The following is a 25,959-nucleotide window of genomic DNA, read 5'->3' as shown; positions in this document are numbered from 1 at the left end:
TATTTCCCTTAAGGAGGAGAGTAAACAAGATGAGATTTTACAACAATCAATGATAGTTGTCATGGTCACCATTACTAACTCAATCTTTATATTCCAGATTTATTAAGTGAATTCAATTTTATCAAAGCCATGGTGGGATTTGAACTCAGAATCCCCAGAACATCAGCCTGGAACATTACCTTCAGGACACAATCTCATGTGTATGAGCACACCAAAGAGGTGGAGTCTTTGCTTACTGCAGTAAAAATAAAATGCGACAAATGCTGAATATCTGAAATGAAAACAGTAAGTGCTGGAAAAACTTAGCAGATCTGTCAGCATCTGAGAAGACAGAAATTAAAATTAATTTTCTTTGAGTCCTAACACCTAGTTACTTATTATAAATAATTTCAGTCTATACAATATGGCATTACATTTTGAATGCCTCAAATAACAATCAAATTACTGTGGCTTGAATAAAAGGACAGCCGACAAGATTAGATGTTAGAATATTTTCTGGCAACCAAACATGAATAATTCAATGAAAAGAGCAACACTGCCAACATGTGCACTGACTGTTTCTTGTTAATAGATTTTCATAGCAGCTATACAAGTGGTTATAAATAAAGATGTCCAGATTGAAGGGAAAACTCTGGAAATATGGCATGCTACAATATGGGCTATATAATTATTGTTCTAAGTGAGTGAGGTGAATCTTGTGGTTGTAGCTGGGAGACACACACAAACATTGAGTGAAAGCAGAGAGAAAGAACTAGTTCAAGAAAAACAAACTTGACAGAAGTTGAAGAATAAAACAGCAATAGAGCAGGTAGGTGAAAGACTAGAACAAAGTTAATACATCAGCACAAGAGAGATGGTGAATAGCGTGGAATTAGATCAGAAAGAACAGAAAAATGGGAGAGAGAGGTATGATTTAAATGTAGACAACAAGAAAAACTACCCTTTATTCTCCCTTCCTTTGGCCATGGTGATTTTCTTCAAAAGCTTTTGAATTTTTGGACTAGTAAGTGATATTAGACCTGGAGGCTTGCAGTATTTGTGAAAAACACCATGCTCACATTTGCACTTTATTCTCAAAACCAACTGTCTGAATAAATGGAACGTCATAAATGGGAAATTAATGATCAAAAGACGTAGAGACTACCCAAAAGGACAACAGATTATTGGGACTTCTTTGAATTGAAACACAATACCTTTACTTAAATGAAGTACTATGACCGACTGCAGGCAACCACAACAGTTTTGGACAGAGGCTTACACTCATTGAGTCAATTTCATTTGTAGCTTTATATCAACGAACTTCCTAAAGCATTTGCAAAAAAGTCTAAAATAAGACAAAACATGAAATTCACTTCCAAAATGACTTTAAGCATTCAAGTCAAATGGCGATTAAGTTCTAATACTATGACTTTTTAGAATTAAGACTTAGCTCAGTAATTTAATCACAATGCCTTTTTAAAAAGAAAAAACAAATCCTTTTCTCCAAATTTGTGAATAAAGACTGTGGTTTTAAGTTTTTACCATGGAAGAGGGAGAAACTTATCAGGTTATGCATTATCAAATCACTTGATATAAATTTTCTCGTAATGCAGATTTACCAATACCATTTGAAACTGCCTTAACTCAAAACATTCACTTGTTTCTAGCCTATGGTGCTGACAACCTGTGGAACATTTTCAACCATTTAACTTTTTGAAGAAAAGTTCAATATTTGTCATTTTCTCCTGTTTACTCTTTGATTAAGTACATTATGTTCATAGTTCCTTGATTGCAGTGATCAGCTAACTCATTTACTGTGACTTCCAGTTCCAATTTTGTACTGCTCATTCCCTTTCTGTGCATTTGCCAAAAAAAAATTCCCTCAGCATTTATAATCAAAATGTTAGCTTTTGTTTTAAACATAGTGCTGTATATTTTTAGTATTTTCTGTCTTTAAACTGTTAGATAAACGGTCTTATTGTATAACTGAAGTGGAAGGCATGCAAAAAAACAAACAAAAAAAATTCTCTTATTGCTCAGTTTTAAGATGAATCTTTTGGGAAATTCCTACTGCTTTAACATTCTTTTTGTGTTTGCATGTATTTATCCGGTCAGGTGAAATACTGGCTGTGATGTTAAAGAAGAATGTTGTGAACTGTAGGAAATTTTCAATGGACAAGTTGGGTAGGTCAATAAGTGGCAAATGCTGTTCATTTTAATGAAGTGTGAAGGCATGGACTTGAGAAGAGCAAACAACCAAGGATGTGAAGGTCATCAGGATAGCACACAAACCCGCAGCCACACTAAAACAAACACTCACAAGGACCAAACATCCCGTAGCCATGACATGCAGGACCGATGCAGTGTACAAAATACCGTGCAAGGACAGCCAAAAACATTACATTGGCCATTCAGGAAGGAAACTAACCATCAGGATACATGAATGCCAGCTAGCAGCAAAATGACATGACGAACCTTCCCTTATTTCAGTACACTCTGACAACAAAGGCCATCAATTTAACTGGGATGATGTGACCATCCTAGCTCAAGCCAACCATAGACACACACAGGAATTCCTACAGATGTGGTTCTCCAGACCCCATATACAAACCCTTGCAAAAAAGAACCGGACACGATACAAAACACCTCAACAGAGCGGGTCATATAAACACAAAGCGGAGTAGAACAACATCGCTTCGTCGGATGCCGCACTGATGATGTTAACTAGCATGGTGATGAAATGTCTGAACTTACAACCAGCCAGCTTGGCGAGCAAGTCAACAACCTCATCCACAACCTGAGCTACAAATCTTCGTAAGAACCTCAAGTCATTTGTCTTCCATTACTGCTGTAAATTTGCATAACTTTACAAAATGAGAAATTCTAGGAATATCTCTATATTAAATTTATATTGCAGTTGAACCAAAACAACTCTAAAATCAGCCATGCTAAAAGATATCAGGATGATTTGAAGAAGTCTGAAAGAGAACTAAGGGATCTGTACTTAAATTTGAAAAAAAGAATGGATATTAGTGTAACCACTTAAAATAATTACTTACATAAAGCATATAACAATTAATTTGGAATGACATAACACTTCTGAACAAGGTCAGAAATCAGACAACACCAGGTTATAGTCCAACAGGTTTATTTGAAATTACAAGCTTTTGGAGCATAGCACCTTTATCAGCTGACACTTCACTTGATAAAGCGGCTAAGCTATGAAAGCCTGTGATTTTAAATAAACCTATTGGGCTATAACCTGGTATCGTCCAATTTCTGACCTTGTTCTTCCTAGTCCAACACCAGCACCTCCACGTCATGACTTCTGAATAGGTAAGTGATTTAGGTTTATATAAAAAGTGTGATACAACAGAATAAATTTAACACCATACAAACCAGCTGTGATTTTCTCCATGCTGCTGTCCTCACTTCTTTGCCAGATAGGTGTGGATTTACCACTTCCGCCACCATCATTAAAGCTCAGACGATCAACTGATCCAGGTGACCGGCGATTAATACCAAATCTGACAATTGAAATTTTAAGAAAAACGAAATTACTATTCCTGAAAAAGAATCTCACAGCCTGGTAAGGAGTTTAATAAGTAAATAAATTCTAACATAATGGAGCAGACTATTTTGTGGAGTAGTCCAAAAAAACTTCAATTTTTTCAGTGTTATTTTTGATAAGCATATAAAATGTCTGAATTTTCTTATTTAGCAGATTAATTTTCTTAAGCAATAGTTTAACAACAGAACTTTTTTGTATTGACAATATTTGTTACACAAGTTCATGTGAATATGGCAGAGGTCTGTATTGACAGTTGAACAGCATAGGTATCATCAGCCCACTGCAAACATCTCAATATGAACCATGAGGCTACGGTTATATTAAGTGGGGAGAAAAATAAATCAGAAGCTTGATTGGTCTCAGTGGTCTTAGGGTGGTGGAGAAACATAACCAGCATACTAAAAACCAAATCTAGGGATATGCAGCAAGGAGGTTTAACCTTATTTATCATACATCCCTTGCAGACACATTCTGTGACACTCAATTTTTTCAGTTAATCAATGTCAAGTCTCATGCACACATTACAATAATGTGAACAAGGACTACAATGGAACTGAATTTCCCTGGTATACGGATAAGCACATATCTGGATAATGAAGATGATCTAGTTTAAGTGAAAGTTATCTAATAATCCTTGATAGATCAGTTCATTAGTGAAGTCTCTAGCATTTAGTCCATATTCCAAGGTATTGTTGATATGAAATGAGTTTGTTAATTTCCACTTAACCCCAACATCTTGCATTTTCATCACATTTAATAAAGCAAGTTAGTATCATCAGTATAAACAAATACATATCATATGCTTCTTCATGGGTTTTATCTCCTAGCCTTTACAGGATGAAATAAAGTTATTTTTAGAAACCACTGTTTGAATGAAACATTCTGAAATCATTGAAATTACATGCAACATGGTTGCCCCATCCTGATATTGTTCCAAATGTGAAAGAGACATGGTGATATGGGATGTGATTGCTAGACCAGACTGCAAAACTCCTTGCTTTGGTTTGTTTAGCAAGGACAAGAATATTTTTGTCGCACCAAAATAGCTTTCTGCTGGTTGCTTGTTCTCTAAATGGCTTGTACCTTTTAGATTTGAATAATTTTACACTGAAGACCTTCTAACTATTGATTTAGTCTTCTCCAGACTTTACTGGAACTTGAGCTTGCCTAAACACAGCATATTAAACAGTTGATCACCATAACAAAATGACCTCACCATACAAAATAGAATCCAGGAATTAAAAGACACCTATTTTACTGAAAAGATTAAATGACAGCCTATCATAAAACCCCAGATGTGTGCACTATCAATTAAATTATAATTATAATCTGTAGGTTTAAAGTTAGTCCACGGTATTTCTTTACATCATGAAATTCAACAGGAATCCTGATCTATAAAATGTAGAGACCACACATTTTCTATTTGAGACCATATATTGGTATGAAAGTTTGACTGATATAGCTGAAAAAAATACAAGGGAGTTTTGCAACTTCAAAGCCAAGTGTTTGCATATCGCTGAGCTGTTCAAAATACTGTTCAATTTGAAGCAGTGAGAATATTCGAGTCCGAGTGGCATAGAGAATTTTCTGAGTTAAGGAAATTCAGCCAAACAGCCTTCTAGTTGGTTGAGATGTAGAACGTTAAAAAGTTCCAGGTGCCAGGGTGGTAAAGGAAAGAAACTTCCAGAGGCTACAAACTGAAAACATCCATCTCTCCCTCTTATTTCCCCCACGTGACAAAAAAAAACAGAAAATAAAAACAAGGAAGCTTAAAAGAAAGAATTCCAGGAAAAGTCAAAATCCACTTGTTCAATTATCACAAACAAAACGTCATCATCCTACAAACAACATTAAAATTAAAAGTACTGAGAGAAAATAACTTTGCACATTGCGTTTGGGACTTTTGATCTTCAATTTGTTTACCCTGTCTATATTCTTTTACTTGAGGTTGGTTGGCTCGCCGAGCTGGTTTGTTGTTCCGCAGACGTTTCGTTACCGTGCTTGGTAACATCCTCAGTGCAGTCTCTGATGAAGCGTCGGCGTTTTCCCGCCTGGTTTTTAAACTCTGGGGTCCGTTGCGATGGATTGCCTCACTTCGGGTTTCCTCCGCAGTGGAATGTATATGGGGTCGAGTTCAATGTGTTTATTAATAGCATGCTTCGTGGAGTGCCATGCTTCCAGGAATTCTCATGCTCATCTCTGCCTAGCCTGTCCCAGGATCTTGGTGTTGTCCCAGTTGAAGTCGTGGTTCTCCTTGTCCATGTGGATTGAGATGACTGAGTATTGGTCCTGTCTTTTTGTAGCCAGTTGGTGTTCATGTACTCTTGTTGAAACTAACAAAACCTGGGATGAGTTGCTTTTTCCCGGAGTAGCAGTCAGGCAGGCAAATTGGTCATTTTGGTGGTTATATTGGGTTTTTATACACTTATTCATTTTATGCCAGTTTTCAGAACAGTGCAGCAAGATTATCAGCGCAATCATTCCAATTGAGTCACAACAACAAGGTCGTCAAGATACACACCATTTTCTACATTTATTGATTGACAAGCACATTACTTTTGCTGTTGTTTTTAAAATAAATGTTTGACTCGATGGCTATCAAAATGAAAAGACTGCTAGCATCATTTTCTTCTGAATTATGAACAGCTGCTGTGAAGGATGCATCAGTCTTTGCAGAGGGTCTGTCAGACAGAGAAGCCTAATACTACTTCACATTTTTGGCAGAGTGATGAAGACAAAGGTCGTGAGAAATGATAACTACAAATATTTCTTGTTTTTAATCAAAGGCTAATTTTCATTCTGGAGAATGTATAAAAGTTCAAATTCACCGCATGATCTTTAAAAGATATGAAAAAATTATGCTATATGAAGTAATTATATAATTATGCAGAACAATCAACATATTTTGAAAAGGAAAGCATGGATTTCTATGCTGTGTACATTAGAACATTTTGACGAAAATATCTGAACTGATCCCTTTTCATTAGTTGAATAGGCTTTTGGGTTTGAAAATGGCATATTTCCATTGATAAATTGCAAGAATTGTTTGGAAGGTCAATGTAACTGTTTGTGTAAAGAATCTAAATACCATACGTTATTCATTAGACTCGACTTTTCCCACAGCTTTGTGGCTATATAGCTCATTGATAAATTCCACAATGATTAGTAATATTTAGACAACATTTGTCATATATCTTGATGAATAAATTTGTCTGGTATTAGAAATAGGACAGAGGCACAGTCCTGTATTAGAAACAAACATCCATAATCACCAGAACAGCAATGTTACTTTGACCAACATGCATGTGTCCAAAAAGATGATGAGAAAAGGTTGTGTTCAATCAGCAGTTTGTTTCAATTAAACATGCTAGGGAGGACTAAGCCAGTACTTAATGGACAGCTGCTTTCAATAGATCAGTCAGGTAAATCGTCATTTATTGACTAACTTTGTTGTTGGTGAAAGGGCAAGCAGTCTCTGTTTAGTCCCAAAAGCTTCGAACTATTTTGTTTGCTTCTTAACTTTTATTAAACAACAGTGAAAGTGAACGTTAACAACTGTTTGCAGGTTTTACAACATGTGATGCTTCCACATTCAACATTAACAAGATGTTTTTTATGCAGTGTGTAATGCAAAGAGTAGCACTTATTTACACATTGTTCTAACGTGCACTAAGGACTGGTAGCACCTGTAGCTTAAATCTTGTAGTTGCAGTTACAGTAACAGCCAGACAGCTGATGACGTAAAGCAGCAATACAGTTACAAATAAAGTCTTGTATTTCCAATGAAGTTCCTCATATGTGCCCTCAGAAACTTTTATTTTTATTTCCTTCCCATTATGTGTCCTGTGAAGGGCTATGCTGGCTGCAACATCTGACCTAATGCACAGTTGGGCTTTAAACAGCTCTGGTGGTGGGGATCCAAGAAGATGCCAGCAGCAGCAATCATTTACACCACTAGAGAGTATGTGACACAGTGCATATGCAATGTAGTTAGCGATGGAGAATTGTGCAAGATGACTTGCTAGAGCTCACGGACAGGAATTCTCCGTGAAACTCACTGGAATTAACACAACCAATTCTTGATAACATTCAACTCAATTTAGCTAAAGTTCTGCTCTATTTGGAAGCTTCCTATACCTGACTTGGAATAACTTGGTACTCATACATGGCACATATGCATCCTAATTTAATAGACTTAATAATTTAAATGAAACATTAACACAATTATTGCAAATATCAGAACAATTTTGCTAGTAGTTAATTCTTCACATTCACTTGATTTAACTATAACTATCATTTTTAAGTAATGTTTACTTTTATGAACAGAGATTATATGCTAGTTTTTTTTGCTTTATTCAGTCACGGGATGAGGGCATCGCTGGCTAGGCAGCATTTATCGCCCATCCCGAATTACCCACAGGGCGGTTACAAGTCAGCCACATTGCATGTAGGCTAGACCAGGTAAGGATGGCAGTTTCCTTCCCTAAAGGACATGAGCAAACCAGATGGCTTCTTCCGACAATTGACAATGGATTCACGTCCAGTGATAATACCACTAGGCCATTGCCTCCCCTATATTTATCAGTTAGCCTAATATCTATTGTAAGGAAAGTCTAGAGCTATAATTAAGGTTAGTGTGACTGAACACCTTGAAATATTTCAGAAGATCACAGAATGTCTGCATGAATTTGTAAAGGGTACATCACATGCCTGATGAAACTGAAAGAATATTTTGAAAATGTGACTAAACTAGTGAACAGGTGAATGACCAAGGATGATATTTATATCAAATGCATTCTGGAGCTTCACAAAGTCCTCTTAAAGGATTGTTGGTTAATTCGTGAAATTGCCTCAAAGCCCATGGCATTGAAAGCAAATTTTTTGACATAGTTGGGGAATTGGCTGAGCTGCAGGACTCAGTACGGATTATGGGCAGGTTCTCTATTTGGGAGGACATGACTCATGATGTCCAACAGATATCCATGTTAGTGTCTTCAACTGCTCGCTAAATTTATTAACCACTCCAAAGCCCACACATCTAAATTTGTTGATAACACACAAGATTGATGGCTCGTATGTAGTGCACTTAAAATTTCAAACGGATATTAATGGATTAACTTAATGGGCAAAACTGTGGCAAATAGATTAAATAAAAGCAAAGTATTGTTGATGCTTTTATTTCCAATCTCCAGCAAAGTGATAGAGAAACTGAGCATATTTGGTAGCATCTGTGATGAGAAAAAAAACAGTGTTAACACGTCAAATCCAATACGACTCTTATTTTGAAGATGCTGCCAGACCTGCTTTGTCTCTCCAGCGACAAGAGAAAATGCTCGATAAACTTAGCAGGTCAGCAACATCTGTTGAGAGAGAAACAACAGAGTTAATGCTTTTATCCGAGTTTCTCCAGCACTTTGTTTTTATTAAATGACAGGCAAACCCGAGGTCTTTCATTTTCTGACCAAACACACACTTTCTAAATGGTGAAATGCTAGAAGCAGTAGAGGATCTGAGCAAGGATAGAGAGCAAGGGAAAGGTAAGGTTGGTAATAGACAAGGGTGCCAGTGAAAATAAGACAGAAAAGAAATGAAACAAAAATAGCAATGAGAGAGGTAGCCTTATTCACAAAAGCCCCTGGTACTTGTCCAACATAAAGCAATTTAAGATTAAGTTCAACTGATGCTGGAGATCACAGAGGTCAAACCGCATCCATGGAGAGATGGCAAGCTTATGTTTCAAGTCTAGATGGCTCTTCATCAGAGCTGAAGTGAAGTGTGGAGGGACAGCATTCATACTATAGATTGGGATTGGGGTGTGTAGTGGTACCCCCCACCAACCCCACTCATCCCAACCCCAAACTATAGTATGAATGCTGTCCTTTCCACACTTCACCTCAGCTCTGATGAAGAGTCATCTAGACTCAAAACGTTAGCTTGTTCTCTCTCCATGGATGTGGTTTGACCTCTGTGATCTCCAGCATTTGTTGCTTTCAGTACAGATTCAAGCATCTGCAGTAATTTGCTCATAAACTTGAGTTCCGTGCTTCATTATCTCAATTGGTATCATGTATGATTAGTAGATTAGTATGTGGGCTAAAAGTATGTAAAAGCATCAAGATGTTTGGAGATTTCAATGCAACATTATTTTAACCATTTTAATAACATAGCCTGTGAAGGCCATGCCCTTGAAGCCTTCAGAGTGTAAAATTGTTTCTGATATCTTGTGTCAGAGGCATGTGGCTTCTTTCTGCCTGGTTTCATTCTAATTTCAGTGCCTGTAATTTACAGGAAATGAGTACCTGTTAACAGATGTCGGAGATATCAGCCTCCTGTTCAGCTTGCTCAGCAGGGCACAGACAGTTCAATTTGTACAAGTTGAACACAGCTCTTTAATGTGCCCTGAAGGCAAGCTGTTCATCAAATGCTTCAAACTGCAGCAAACAATTGGTTGGAACGTACCCATCAGGGATGGACTTCTGCCTTCGATGCGTGCCACCACCAGATCCCACATCGCTGGAGGAAGACATATTACTGGGTGAATTGCGATTGTGCTGATTTCTGCCGACAGATGACACTGAGACATAAGAACTGTCCACCGCAGATAACGACCTGCAGGAGTCAAGAAATATCATTGCTGTTTCTTTACTGTGTGTAAACAGTAGCAGAATATTCACCCACTGCTTCTGATGTCAATGTAAAATATTTACAAAATTACATTTTTTTTTAATGTTTTTAATGTTTTAATGTTTTTTAAAAATTAGGACATATGTATGTGAAAAAGTCATTGTAACACGGTACTTCTATGTCTTTATCGCTGTCATAAAAGGCAGTAATGGTATACAGTAAACTGGGTAATGGCTACTCTCTGCTACTTCATTCCCATGTTTGAATTAGGCAGAGTATCTAATGCCTGTGGATTTTGTTGAGGTTCATCTGAAGCACCCCCATGACACAGGACTCTGTGCTCTATGTCCTGAGCCTACTTGGATGCTCAGTCTCCTTGCCTTGCCCATCAGTTAGAGATACCATGCTCAGAATATGGCTGTATTGCCATACTAACTAGAGTAGACACAAAGCCAAGAAGCTTGACACAGTTGTCAGCATTCCTCAGTGAAGGGAGCTAGCCTTCAGTTGGGGGAAGCAGCATAGTAAATCAAGGGCAGCCTCTGATACTATTCAAGGGGGTTGGATGCAGTTAGTCAACCAGCCACTAGGGGTGGGTCAAAGTCTGGATCCTCTCCAGAAGGGATACGCTGAATGCTGGGCAGTCCACTACTTGTTTTGAGGTGTTTCTGCCTTTTTTTGGGCTATTTTCCTCCTGAAATGACAGAGATGGAGGTATTAAGACAGATGAAAGTGGGTGGAACAGCTGTTATTTTTGGTGCAGGTGGGAATGTTTCCCCAGCAAGCAAACAGAGAATGCAGAGGGGATGCAAGGATAGGGGAGTCAGGGTTGCATTGTGTGACAGCGAGTCGGGAAAGATATTTCAGACAATAATGAGTGATAGTGCACAAGCCTTGCTGGGAGTTAGATATAGTAACAGAGATAGAGTGTGTATGAGATATGAGAGAGAAGATGGTGGCATTTATGCTGGCAAAGTGGAGAAGGCCATTGACTTTCCTCCTACATTGCTTTGCATTCCTCCAGTTAGCTGAAACTGCACTCAACTAGCAACTTGGGAACAGGCTGCCATGGTCTGATATTTTGGCTTTTACTGCCTATCCTGGGGGCAATGGATATCTGCATTTGCACCACGCTGGCCACCAGAACCTCCAGATCCCAGCCTACAAAGAAGGTGTCAATTTTCCCTTGTCCGACATGTTCAGACTAAACATCAGGAACTGTGTAGGGCAGATCTGGACTAACAAGGTTGGTCTGAGTGCACAATGGCCTTTAAAGATGATGCTACTGTCAGGGATGCCAATCTATTCCAGGATATCCTGAGTGGCGAGCTGTTCCAGATATGGCAAGTGGTAGAATGGTGTTAAAAATTATACGAAGGGGCACTATAGAGGCAGGTTAGGTAGCTAATGGGTCGAGTTTGGTAAGATGCAACAAGAAAAGCCACCAAAGTCTCGCAGAGAGTAACTCTTCACAAAACCTGACAAAACTGATCGCTAAAAGAACGCAAGATTCAACAATCTGTATAGTTAGATTGTGCACTTAATTCTGTTCTCTATATCATGAACTTCAGTGATGACTTGGTAATCAAAAGCAGCCATCTTGACTAATTCTAAAGTAGACAGTGGTGTGCTCACCTTCATAGGTTCACTCTACCTCATTTCTCTTTCCTGGAAGGGCAATTCTTACTTCAGTTCAATTTTGTGGGCCCCAGCCAGACACCAAGAAACTTGTTTAAGTAGGCACTCTTCATGCATGCATGTAACTCTTGAAAAAGCAAACAGCAAGTAGCCTTGGAACATTTCTGTCCTACCACGGGGTTCTGCTTTTAACACTTACTGAACCAGATCTGATTTAAGAGTTCTGATGAAAAGTCTACAAGCTGAACGGAGTTTCTCTCTCCATAGACGCTGCCCACTTGCTGGGTGTTTCCAGCATTCTGTTCCCATATATGCTGGTCTTATGCCTCAGTGTCAAGGTGAATATACCTCCTAGGTGAAACTCTGATAAAATTTTAATTTAAAAGAATTATTTCTCTCCTGGGCTATATTATTTTAGTTTGCTTTCTGAGTAGTGTATTTGGGGAGGGTTACAAATGATTTCTGGTCTAACTCCAGACTCAACTTCCCAGAGGCAAACTTGCACAAGAACAAAACCAAAACAGAAACAGTTGGAAATGCACAGCTGGTCAGGCAGCATCCATGGAGGAAACAAGTTAATGTGGTGAGCCATAACCCTGCTGTTTATGGCATTTTAACCTGCCTGTTTATTCTCCAGAAATGCTCATTGCTTGCTGTGGAATCCTATTATTTTCTGGTTCACTTTCAGATGTCTAGAAATTGCACATAATTTTTGCTTTCTCTCCCCAGTTAAGAAAATTTTGAAGAACTGACAAAGTATTCCAATGTTGCATGGAAACATTACATTCAGCACAACAAACAGAATCTTTAGAATACAGCATGATCACCTTTGAGGGTGGCTGTGCACTAACATCTTTATTCAATTCACTCATTGGTTGAATGATTGAAGTCAGCTGGTACAGGGGCAGAGATTGTGCCCTTATATGTTCCCTGCTGTCAATGCTCAAACATATTACATATCACATTGAAGCAATGTTTTTCATCCTCTATTACTACAAGCTATTTTTTTGTTCATTCCCATGGTCTTATACAGAATCATAGAAACAACTTTCGCATTCTCAGTAGTCTCAAAGTGTTTCAAAGCAATAAGATAAATAACCAGATAATCTGTTGTTTTTCATTTTAGTTATGCTATCCAGGACATCAAGCAGACTCAGTCCTCCACTCTTTTTTTGACCAGTGCCTTGGGAGTTTTATGACCACCCGAGGGAAGAGATGGGATCTGTCTGCCATCTCATCAAAAAGCCAAACCCCTGCTCTGTTCTGACCTCAATGACTCCAAATTCCAGATTGTCATTGCTGTGCATACAAATTTGAAATTTAAGATTATGTCCCCTTGTTCTGGACTCTCCAAGCTGAGGAAATAGTTTCCATCAGTAACAATTGTAAGACATCTCTCTTTACAGATACTGCCAGACCAGTTGAGCTTCTTTAGCATTTTCTGTTTTTATTTCATATTTTCAATATCATCAGTATTTTGCTCTGATGCAAGACAACCCAGTTAGATCATAATTATTCTTTTATATTCAAGGAAATCTATGTAAGCTACCCTCATAACCTAAGCTTCACAGGCCCTGTACCACTTTTGTGAATCAACACACTATTCATGGTCAGCCAATCCTTTGTGAGATGTAACCAGAACAGCAATAAGACCTCAAATGAAAATTATTTGATTTAAAAAAAAAACAGATGGGTGCTTTCATATTTGAGTAGAGTAAAGATGATAATTTCTGGTTGACATTCCACCTAAGCTGTCTGTTGCAATGTAATGTGTGATTTACTATATTAATATTGTTTATTTTACAGTTTGGTTTTTGAACTAGCGATACGTGCACGTTGGTCTATATGTATGAGGGGATTTAATAATTAACTTGTTTGTCTTTCGGGAGCCATTTCTTAAAACAATATGTGCCAGAGAGCAGATGACTACAGCCCTCATGGAGAGATAATATGAATTTGTTTGCACTGAGAGTGTTTTATGATTGGATAGAGCAAACATTGAAAGACATTAACTTTCTTTTGCTTTTGAAGAATCAAGAATTTAATTTTTTTTCCATAGGCGGGAAAACCCATGGATTGGAAAACTGACAAATTTTATTTCAGTTCATGGAAGATCTGCCTGGGGTTAGAACAATTTCTTCTAAAGAAAGGATCAGTTCAGAACAATTAGAAGACAGGTTATCTCAGTGCAAGGGTTTTCATTTGAGAATTCCAGACCAGAAGTCTTTGGTCAGAACCCTGAAGGAGTTATTTGAAGCCAAGAAATTTTAAGCTCAGTTGTGTGAATAATCAAAAAAGAGGCTAGCAAGCCCTCAGAATTGAAACTGTTAAGTCAAATGCGAGAGAAGGGCATGCTCTATGTTTTTTGTACTATAAAGTGATGAAGTTGGACTAGACAAGAGTTTGCTCTACCATGCTTCAAAATCTTTCAAATTGTGTTATATATAAATAGCTTGGTTGATAATTTTTATAATAAACTTTTGTTTTATTTAAACCAAAGCTACAGCATGCATGCTTATGCCTCAGTGAAAGACCACACATTAAACAAGAAAAATATAATTTACCAAACCAGATTTCAGTCCGAGACCTGTTGTCCAGCAGCAACATCAGCTGAGATCATAACATTGTCTACACAGCAATATGAAGGTCCCTATGCAAGCCACACACAAATCAGTCCCTTTAAATTATTGTATGCATACGGTTATGCTAAAAACAGAACTTAAAAGGAGTCAAGCACTTAAATAAATTGACAAAAAATAAAAGTGGGAATGTTTGTGGCTATCAATATGCATTTCTAGAATTCTAGTGACAATGCTGAAATCTGAACTAAAGACAGTTTTGCATTCACTAAATGCTGGAGTTAGGGGAAGAAAAGTACAAACCGCTTTGTGTCCAATGGTCGTCCGTCACTGGAAGCACTGCGTGGTATAGCACAGCTCCGCTCTTGCGGCTGAGCCCTGTTACTGGATGTGGATACCATCTTGTTCACGGATTGGCTTTGTGCCTGGGACTGGGGTTGAATAGTACTATGGGACGGTGGAATTCCCCGCTGCCATTTATTGCTATTTTTAAATGGCAATTTGAACTCGTACGGAATTCCTTCATTGTTCACTTTGTATTCCATTACAGGCATACGGTGCATCTCTGAACAACTCCTAAAAACAAAATAAAAAGAAATATTACTGGTGAAATACTTCAGTCACGGACAGATAATAGCTGTGGTAATAACTGTTCTGATCAGCTGAAATGTCAAAAACTGATGCTATCTCCAGACACAAGTGATGGTTGCTTATAAACCATTATTAATAAAAAATTAACAACTGAAACTCCCCAACCATTTATTCAACTGCTTCTGGTCCCTACCACAGTTAAAATCTAATCCTCCTACCCATTTACATTCTGTACCCTAGTCCAGAACTTGCCAGTCTTCAATTTCTCCAGTGTCTTTCACTACGCTCAAACCTAACACACCCAGTTCTGTTCCCTTGAATCCATTTCAACAACTCCCGAGTATTCAAATTTCCTTCTTCAAAATGCAAACCTTAAACTACCATTTTATCTCCTACCTCATCGGCCTGTTCTATATATTTAAAACGTCAGAGGCCAGATTCATAACCATCTCTCCACCGACTCCATTGGAACACAAACAGGCTTCTGCTTTCTCCCAGAGCGCTGAAACAATCAGTACAAAATACGGCAGTGATCATAATTTGATCTACTAACCTTCTTTGACTTCTCTAAAGCCTTCTCTGAAGTTCATTACCCAGTTTTCCTTCAACTTCTTCCTCTACGGTCAATATAGCAAGGCTGCAGTTACGTTGTTCTACTCTTGTTAATGTTATATTCACCAGAGCATCACTAACAACTGCATTCCATTCCCACGCCACATCTTCCACTCCAAAGTCCACTCAGGATCCATCCTCACCCCTATCACTTGATGATACTAAGCCAGTTTCTACCAGTTTTGATGATGCCCCTCAGCTTTACCTTTGCATCAACTCTTTTGCTCTCTCAATCTAAGCGCTGTCAGCTAGCTTGTCAAATTTCTAAGAGTGGATGAGCTGCAGTTTTCTCTTGATAGCCACTGTGAAGCGTAAAGCCATAATTTTCAGCCTCTGCCAACAATTCCATGGTCTCCAAGGGACTGTCTCAGTCTGACCTATACAATACTATAACTTCTGTGGCCCGTATGAATGGGAACAGAGACTCTGTTTTGCTCCACAAATTATCGGTGCGTTTTTTTTAATAGAACTTCTAAGTCTATGACAGAAGTTAAAATGTGTTTCAGTTGAATGAAATCATTAGAAGTTTTCCGTCAATAGATATTATCTCCCGACAGGGTCCAGTTGTTACTGGACATGTTTCGTACAAGTTACTAAGCGTTTGCTATTTCTCAGCCACTGATTTTTTTTTCTGCATGCAAAAAGGTTTAGTCGACTTTTAAGAGGTCTTGGGTATTATAGACAGCTGTCATGAGTGCACATTGAAAAGGACTGAATGATCTCCCATGATTGAGTTGTGGTTTGCTTGACAGTTTTCAGTCCAGTCATCTGATGAAGAGGCAACACATGTTACTTGTCATTGTCTTTTTCAGCCCATTTAGTTTTTTTCTCATATCATGATAGAAAATGAACTGTCAGGATTGATGCACTTACTGTAAACAATGCATAAACAGTTCAAGATGTTACTGAAAGGACCAAGAAATAGTTCACACATTGCTATAAGGAACCAAATTTGCATTTTGTGTCTGGTTATATTCAGCCTTCACCTTGAAATAGGAAGTGAATGCTGAAATCAAACTAGTGATGTTGCAAGTGAAAGAAATTCAATCAATTAAACATTGCCACTGGAGACAATGAAGCTGTTTTAGTTGTGAGAATTCATTCATAAAATAACATTTAACAGATACAATTAGTCATATCTTCAAATTACGAATTATTTACATCACATTCTAATTTGTTTGTGTAGAACTGATGAATGAGGAAAAAAATACTTTATCACCAAGATGAAATATAGGGAAGGCACTGCATAGTGGAAAAGTCATAGATTAGCAATCCAGAGACCAAGCTGATGTTCTGGGGCCATGAGTTTGAATCCCATTGTGGCAGCTGGCAAATCTGAATTCAATAAAATAATCTGGAAACAAAGCTAGCTTAAATAGAACCATGTAATAACTGTTAGAAAACCCATCCAGTTCACCAATGTCCTTTAGAGAAGGAAATCTTCCTCCCTCATCTGGTCTTGTCTATATTTAACTCCAGACCCACAGCAATACGGTTGACTCTAAACTTGCCTCTGAAATAGGCAAGCAAGCCTCAGTTGAAGGGGCAATGAGGGATGGAAAATATCTGCTGACCCAACTAGTGATGCCCCACATTCCATTCATGAAAATAAAATCATTCCCATCTCACTGCAAATCGCAACACCAGAACACTTTTGCATATTTACAAACATAGATGGAAAATTACATCAGAACACCTCAACAGCAGCTAACATCTACATGGAGGGCCATTTGAGAGATTCCCAGTGATTTGTTGCTTAACTTCAGATCATATTTAGAATTCCAATGAATGATCACCTCAAGGTTGAATCAACTTCTGGTTGCCTAACCATCAGAATGCCCATATGTGGAAGTCTATGAACAGTTGAGCATAACCTAAAGCCCTTATCTGTCAGACAATAATGATTCTTGGTGGAGAATTGGATTTGATAAATTGCTCTCATTATTAATCAAGTATTGTTTAATTAAAGCAAACTGCAACTCCTGTAGAATAAACCGAAGTTCTGAAGAAGAATCGCTGGACCTGAAACATTGACTGTGCTTTCTCTCCACAGATGCTGCCAGACCTGCTCAGTTTGCAATTTCTGATTTTGTTTGATTTCCAGCATCTGCAGTTCTTTGGTTTTTGTGGTTCAACAAATTTGGAATTCTTGGCAACAGAAAAAAATAGAACAGGTTAGCTGAAATATTAAACAAAAAATTTCCAAATTAATACTTAATGATGGATGCAGGTACCATATTGGAACTGAAGAGGTCTGAGTTCATTTAAATAAAAATACATAGGCAGTATTTTGCTTGGATGCTTCAGTACTCCATTAACTACATATAGAATATCCCAGAGAAAACAGTATATAACTAATATGATTTATCATTAATGATAAACGGTTATACAGGAGACAGCTCTCTCTCCTAAGAAATGTACTTTCTTGCCCCCATTGGTAGCACTTACCTCCACATTTTGCCTCTGCTGTTGCAAATTATTTTCAAGATTAATGTGTCAAAGAGCAGAGTTTAGTGATGTGTGCATGCAAAACTTGCACTTCTGGCTCCCAGGCAGCATTACAAACGTAATGAATATTTTCAAAATAATCAGAATATTTTTGGATGAAGTAAATTACTGTGTTCACCCTTAAGAGTAATGCTGTTTTTAAAATAAATTCTTAATTTCATGTTGGATTTCAGAGCCTGTTGTAAATTCAAATGATTTCATTTCCTATCTGGAATTTAAAACAATATTTTCAAAATATAAATAATATAATAATATTATAAACAACACTATAATAACCACTTTGTAGAACACCTTCGCTGTCCATTGCTATGACCCTGGTCTTTCAGTTGCTTGCCATTTCAATATAACCCCTTGCTCTTACACTAACATTTCTGTCCTGGAACTGCTCCAAAATTCCAACGAAGCAAAATGCAAGCTCAAGGAACACCACCTCATTTTCTGCTTAGTCTTCTATAATTCAATATTGAATTCTACAATTCGAAAGCCTGACCTCATGACATTTACCCTCCATTTATCTTACATTCCCTCTCCGTCCACGACCCATATACCCACTTCCACATATCAATTTTATATCTTTATTTCACCCCAATTAACCAATCCTTTGTCTTTTGCACTGGGCATCAACATCATCTGTTCCCCTTGCCCCCACCCCCTGCTCGGTCTAAAAGTATTAAAACAAAATAATTTCAAACTCCTTTCAGTTCAGAAGAAATCATATTGAACTCAAACTGTAAATTCTGTTTCTCTCTCCATAGATGCTGCCAGATCTATGGAGTTTTTCCTAAATTGTGTGTGTTTGTTCCAATTGAAGGTAGCGTTTAAACATATTTGACATTGGAACATAAACGCAGAACAACAGCCAAGTGCTAAAATTAGCTTTAATTGCCTTATTTATTGTTGTGATCATTCTCTCTTAGGCAATCTCTTGGGATTGAGGATCATTTGCTTCCACTCTCGGATAAAGGGCTAGGAGATACTCGATCAGGGCAATGCATGATCTACAGACTCTGGCATTTGATGCAGGCAGTGCTTGGAGGGCTGGACAGATGAATTATTTGGTTTGTAAACTTGCTCTGATGTAACAGCTTTGCCTCTCTGCAATACTGAGAAAGATGCACTGTGTTCAGTGCGTTCCTGAAAGAACCTTTGCTATTTTGGTTGGTCACAAGCCAGGAAATCCTGTGAGTTGGCAGAGAGGTTTGACCTCTTCAGGGATATTTTGTGGAGGTCTCTAAAGGATTTCCAGTAAGCTTCAATGACCAATTTCCATTGCTTTAGAAGACAATTTCACATTTTAATTACACTGAGAGGAAAAAAAATCTCATCTCCATCTTGAAAGGGAGACCTCTTATTCTTTTACGGTATTCCCTAGTTCCGGTCTACTCCAAAATAAGAAAAATCCTCCATTATCCACCATCTCAACTCCCCTCAAGATTTCAAAATGCTGCAGTAGGATCACCTCTCATTCTTTAAATCTTCAATTGGTACCGGCTCATTTTGATTTTTAATTCATTCACAGGATACAGGCATTGCCAGCATTTATTTTCTATCCTCAATAGCAATGGAGAAGCTTCAATCTTGAAATACTGTAAACCATGCGGTGCATGTACATACTTATTACTTGAGTGCTGTTGGAGCTGCACTCATCCAGGGAAGTGGAGTGTTCTGGCTTGTACCTTGTAGACAATGCAAAGGCTTTAGGGAGTCAAGTAGTGTGCTACTGACCCTCAATTCCTTGGGGGAAGAGAATTCCAGAACTTCACTACTCATTGAGGGAAGAAATTTCTTTGTATCTTATTTTTAAATGAATGTTCCTTAGTTCAAGATTCTCCATGAGTGGAAACATCTTTCAATATCAACTGTGTCAAGTCCCATTGGAACCTTGTATGTTTTAACCCCATACACCACTCACCCCCAGCCCCCAACCTTCTTCTAATCTCTAATGAACAAAGGCCTAACCTGTTTAGCCATTCTTGATAAGTCAAGCCTTCAGCCTGGGAATCAACCCAGAGAATCTCTTTTGAGCTGCCTTAAATGCCAGTATATCCTTTCTTTAATATGGAGACCAAAACTGCATACAGTATTCCAGGCGTGACTTCACCAACACACTTTACAGTTGTAACAAGACTTCCCTATTGTTAAAAATCCCTAGCAACAAACGGCCAACATTGCTACACCTACACCTACGTGTTTCATGCACAAGACCACCCAGATCCCTGGGCTGCACTTTTTTTGAGTCTCTATACATTTAAATAAGTCTGTCTCTTGAATCCTCCCACCAAAGTACATGACTTCACACTTTACTGTATTAAACTCCATCAGCCAAGTCTTTGCCCTTCAACCTATTTATGGCCTCTCACCTATTTTTGTATCACCATCAAATTTAGATACATTACACAGTGCCCCTCCTTCAAATCATTAATACAAACAGTAAATCATTGAGGACCTCTGATAGCTCCTTGTGGCACTCCAGTAGTTGCATCTTTCCAACCTGAAAATGATCCATTACTGGGTCTGTCTTCTGTGTATTAACTAATCCTAAATACACACTAATATATTACTCCTAATACTCGGAGTTCCTATTTTGTGTAATAACCCTTTACATGGCATCTTACTGAATGCCTTCTAAAAATCCAAGTACACTACATATACCAATTCTGCTTTATTAACTCTGCTTATTATATCCTCAAAGGCCTCTAGCAAATTTATCAAACAAGATTTTGATAAACCACGTGGACTCTTTGATGGAGTTAAACGTTTCTAAATGTTCTGCTGTTTCTTCCTTAACAATGCAGTGTAGCCTTTTCCCAACAACAGATGTTAGGCTAAATGGCCTAAAGTTTCCTGCTGTCTGATTCTGTAATAGAGTCTTAAGCTTTGACCATTTAGATTACTTTTTATTCTGATTCTAACTTCTGCTGCATTTTTCTGTGTATTATTTTCAAGCCCTTCCCATCACACTTTGATTTTTGCTCACCTCTTCGCTACCCTGCACATCTGCTTTTTTTTTTTGATTCTTCAAATGTCCCTTAAATTAATCTTCTCCCAATTAGTTCAAATACATATCTATAACCTTAGTTATACAATTTGCCAGGACATTGGTCCCAGCATGGTTTAGATCGTCTCCATTCCAATGGAACCTCTCTCTCTGCCCCCCAGAACTGGTGTCAGTTCTCATAAATCAGGACCAAATTCTCCCACACCAATCTGAGCCACACATGTATACAGTCAGAGTCATAAGCACAGAAACAGAACCTTCGGTCCAACTCGTCCGCACCTACCAGACACCCCAATCTGACCTAGTCCCATTTACCAGCATTTGGCCTATAGCTCTCTAAACCTTTCCTATTCATATACCCATACAGATGCCTTTTAAATGTTGTAACTCTACCTGCCTCTACCACTTTCTCTGACAGCTCGTTCCATACATACACCACCTTCTGTGTGAGAAAGTTAACACCACCTTCTGTGTGAGAAAGTTACCCCTCAGGTCCTTTTTAAATCTTTTCTGTCTCACCTTAAACTTATGCCCTCTAGTTTTGGACTTCCCACACCCTAGAAAAAAAAGACCTTGGCTACACACCCTATCCATGCCCCTCATGATTTTAAGGTCACTTTTCAGCTTCCAATGCTCCAAGGACAAAAGCCCCAGCCTATCCAACCTCTCCCTATAACTCAAACCCTTCAGTCCTGGCAAGATCCTTGTAAACCTTTTCTGCACCATCCTTCCCGCAGAAGAGTGACCAGAATTGTACACAGTTTTCTAAAAGTGGCCTCACCGATATCCTGTAACATGACATACTAACACCTACAATCAATCAATGTTCTGACCAATGAAGGCAAGTGTGCCAAACACCTTCTTTACCATTCTGTCTACCTGTGACTCCACTTTCAAGGAACACTCTCTTGTGCCCCAACAGTAACTGTTTAAGTCCTGTCCTGCTTTGCCTTACCAAAATGCAATAAGAACACAAGACAAAGGAGCAGAAATCAGGCCATTCAGCCCATTGAGTCTGTTCCGCCATTTAATCATGGCTGATAAATTTCTCAACCCATTCTCCTGCTTTCTCCCCATAACCCTTGATCCCCTTGATAATCAAGAACCCGTCTTAAATATACTCAATGACCTGGCCTCCACAGTCTTCTGTGGCAGTGAATTCCACAGATTCACCACTCTCTGGTTGAAGATGTTTCTCCTTATCTCCGTTCTAAAAGGTCTTGCTTTTTGTCTAAGGCTGTGCCGTCAGGTCGTACCAATGGAATCATCTTGCCAACATCCACTCTGTCCAGACCATTCAGTATTCTGTAAGTTTCAAATAGATCCCCACTTATCCTCCTAAACTCCATCAAGTATAGACCCAGAGTTCTTAAACGTTCCTCATATGTTAAGATTTTCATTCCTGGGACCATTCTCATGAATCTCCTCTGAACCTGTTCCTGGGTCAGTACATCTTTCCTAAGATATGGGGCCCAAAACTGCACACAATACTCCAAATGTGACCTGACCAGAGCCTTAACAGAGCTGCAGATGTACATCCCTGCTTTTAGATTCAAGTCCTCTCAAAATAAATGCCAAAGTTGCATTTGCCTTCCTAACCACTGACTCAACCTGCAAGTTTACCTTGAGAGAATCGTGGACTAGAACTCCCAATTCACTTTGCACTTCAGACTTCTGAATTTCCTCCCCATTTAGAAAATAGTCCATACCTCTATTCTTCTTACCAAAGTGCATGGCCTCACACATTCCCACGTTGTACTTCATTTGCCACTTCTTTGCCCACTCTGCTAACCTGTCCAAATTGTTCTGCAGCCTCCCCACATCCTCAATACTACCTGACCTTCTACCCATCTTTGTATCGTCTGCAAACTTAGCCAGAATGCCCTCAGTTCCTTCATCTGGATCATTAATGTATAAAGTGAACCTCACATTTATCTAAACTAAACTCCATCTGCCAATTCTCGGTCCATTGGCCCAACTGATCAAAGTTCCTCTTTAATCTTGTTTTTGCTTCTTCAATTTGCACATAGTTCAGTTCGTAATTCAGGTTACCACCTTTGTAAGTCTGCATTTTAACTGAGCCCGGAGGTGTTCTTAATCCCTCAGCAGAACTTCTTTCTTAGTTCTACCCATGCTGCTGGCTCTTAGTGGACTCCTCCCATTTCACATCCCTCTCCAAACCAAAAGAAATGTCCTGAAACTTGGCACCAGGTAGGCAATGCAAACGTCAGGACACTTGTTCTCTGAAACAACAGCACCAGTTCTCCTAACTATCCCCAATTATTCCTGCATTTCTCTTTTCTACTTCTACTTGGATGGTGCTCTGGACCATGGTGCTGCAGCCAGTTCGCTCGATCTCCCCCGCAGTCTGTACCTTTAACCACACTGGGAGTAAGAACTTGCTTCTATTAGACTAGGGCACTGCTGGAAGCTCATCCAAAGTAAAACTCTGAACACCATGCCTTCTTCTCCCAAACTCATACCCTCCTGCCCCTAACCACTAAATTTAAAAAAGGGGTGAGACTGCCTCCTTAAAACAGTGTTCAGGTACCTGCCCCCTACCTGATGTATCGCAATGTCTTAAGCTCAAATTCCAGCTGAGCTAAAGTTTCTTGAGCACCCAACATTTGCTGCAGATATGGTTATCACTAGTTATGCATCTGGCGGGTCCTAAATGCTACATTTGCAACATGTCACCTGTCCAGCCATTTTTATTCCATTTAATTAATTTGGATGTTAACCATTTTAAGTGAATTTCTTAACTGTACTTTTCAGCTGCAATGTTTCCTGATTTGAAACACATGGCCAATCAAGAGAAACATGGAAATAATTTCTGGTTACCCTTCTATAGGAAGGATATTATTAAACTGGAGAAGGTGCTGAAACGATTTACAAGGATGTCACCAGGACTGAATGGTTTGAGTTACAAGGAGAGGATGGATAGGCTGGGACTTTGTTCACTGGAGCGTAGGAAGTTGAGGGATGACCTTACAGAATTTTATAAAATCATGATGGATACAGAGAGGATGAACAGCAAAAGGTCTCTGCCTGAGGGTACGGAGTTCAAAACTGCAGGGCATAATTTTAAGGTAAGAAGAGAAAGGTTTAGAAGGTACCTGAGGGGCCACTTGTTCACACAGAAGGTGGTTCATATGTGGAATAAACTTCCAGAGGAAGTGGTACATGCAAGTACAGTTACAGCATTTAAAAGACCCTTGGACAAGTACACGAATAGGAAAGGTTTGGAAGGATATTGGCCAAACTCAGGCAAGTGAGACCAATTTAGCTTGGGAACATGGTCAGTGTGGACTAGTTGGATGGAAGGGTCTGTTTCCGTGCTGCATGACTCTATGATTTCGGATCTGGCAGATGCAAATAGATTGAAATGACTCTCCGGTGCCAGTTTTATCTCCCTGCTGTCTCTGCGATCTCACAAGGTACGCTCTTCTTTTTGTGATACTGCTGATCCCGTTCTCTCGAACACTGAGAAGCTGCTCTCTCAGTGCTCTCACCCTATTCAGAAACACTGGGTCCTCCTCTTTCTCACTCTTGTAGGTGTCAATAACTTTCTCCAGGTCTTTCTTTCCTTCACTCATTTGGGTGCTGGCAACTGTCTCTAGGACCTACTCCACTGCCACTCCAATCACCAGCTTCTGATTTTCTCTTGTGGTCACAGCATTTACATGGTAGTTGCAGTTCAGTTTCAGGTCACAGGTAACCCACAGGATGTTGACAGGGAAACTTTCAGCAAAGTAATGCCATTGAATGTGAAAAAGACAGTGGTTGCATTTTCTCTTCTTGGAGGTGATCACTGCCTTGCATTTGTGTGGCATAACTTGCTACTTATCATCCTAAGCCTGAACGCTGTCCAGGCCTTGGTGCATTTGGACACAAACTGCTTCCATATCTAATGAGTCACAAACGGAGCTGAGCATTGTTCATTCATCAGCAAACACCCCCAGCTCTGACTTTACGATGTGAGAAAGTAATTGATTGAACAGCTGAAAATGGTTGGACACAGGATAATATGCTAAAGATTTCCTACAGTGATACTGAGATCAGTTGAACCTCTTCAACCTTTCTTTACAAAGCAAGCCCTTCATCCCAGGAATGAGTCAAGTGTACATTCCTTGAACTGCTTCTAATGCAATTATATCCTCTCTCATTATACCTTGCCAATCCAAAAAAGACTCATCTATCACCACTCCATTTCCATTTAACCAACCAATTCTTTATCCATGCTAATATATTACCCCCTGCACCATGTGCTTTGATCTTGTGTGGCAATCTTTAATGTAGCGTTTATCAAAAACCTTTAGGAAATCCAAGTACGCCATTATCTACAGATCCCCCTTTAATCACTTTTCTTGATATTTCCTTAAATAAATGTAAATTAGGAAAACGCGATTTCCCTTTTATGAAGTCACTTTGATTTTATTCAGTCACATTATGATTCTCCAAGTTGCTGTACCTCCTTAATTTTGGATTTTAGCTATTTCCTCTGACGAGTGTTAGGCTTACAGACCTAGAATCTACTGTTTTCAGTCTCTCTCTCTTCTTGAATAGAGATGTTGCATTGATATTTGCCAATCTTCTGGGACTCTTCCAGAATCTAAAGAACTTTGGAAGACTATAACCAATGCCTCTACCACCTTTGCACTCTTATGCGTGCAACTAACTGGAGTGTTGAGTGTCTTTAGATCTAATAGTTTTCCCAACCATTTCCCTGATGATAATTATTATTTTAAGTTCCTCCAACCATTTCACTTCTTGTTTCAAATATCTTTGGCAAGTTTTCTAAGTCTGTTACTGTGAAGGCAAATGCAAAATACTTATTCTATGATTCTAAATCACTGAGA

At 38.8% G+C, this 25,959-nt stretch overlaps 1 protein-coding gene across 10 annotated transcripts in view; it reads right to left on the bottom strand.

The window, feature by feature from the left end:
- The window catches only part of sipa1l1 (signal-induced proliferation-associated 1 like 1), a 344,983-nt gene that overhangs the window by 52,103 nt on the left and 266,921 nt on the right, over positions 1-25,959 (bottom strand). For all 10 annotated transcript variants that reach the window (XM_020524245.2, XM_048600181.1, XM_048600185.1 and 7 more), the window contains 3 exons: positions 14,695-14,967; positions 10,010-10,159; positions 3,379-3,506 (listed from right to left, as the gene is read on the bottom strand). In XM_020524245.2, the coding sequence (XP_020379834.2) occupies positions 3,379-3,506; positions 10,010-10,159; positions 14,695-14,967 (551 nt within the window). The remainder of the gene's footprint in view (positions 1-3,378; positions 3,507-10,009; positions 10,160-14,694; positions 14,968-25,959) is intronic.

The sequence above is a fragment of the Rhincodon typus genome, chromosome 8 (assembly GCF_021869965.1).
Source record: "Rhincodon typus isolate 14 chromosome 8, sRhiTyp1.1, whole genome shotgun sequence".
Lineage (NCBI taxonomy): Eukaryota > Metazoa > Chordata > Chondrichthyes > Orectolobiformes > Rhincodontidae > Rhincodon > Rhincodon typus.
Note: the sequence above shows the minus strand (reverse complement) of the source record. Positions and strands in the feature narration are given on the sequence as shown.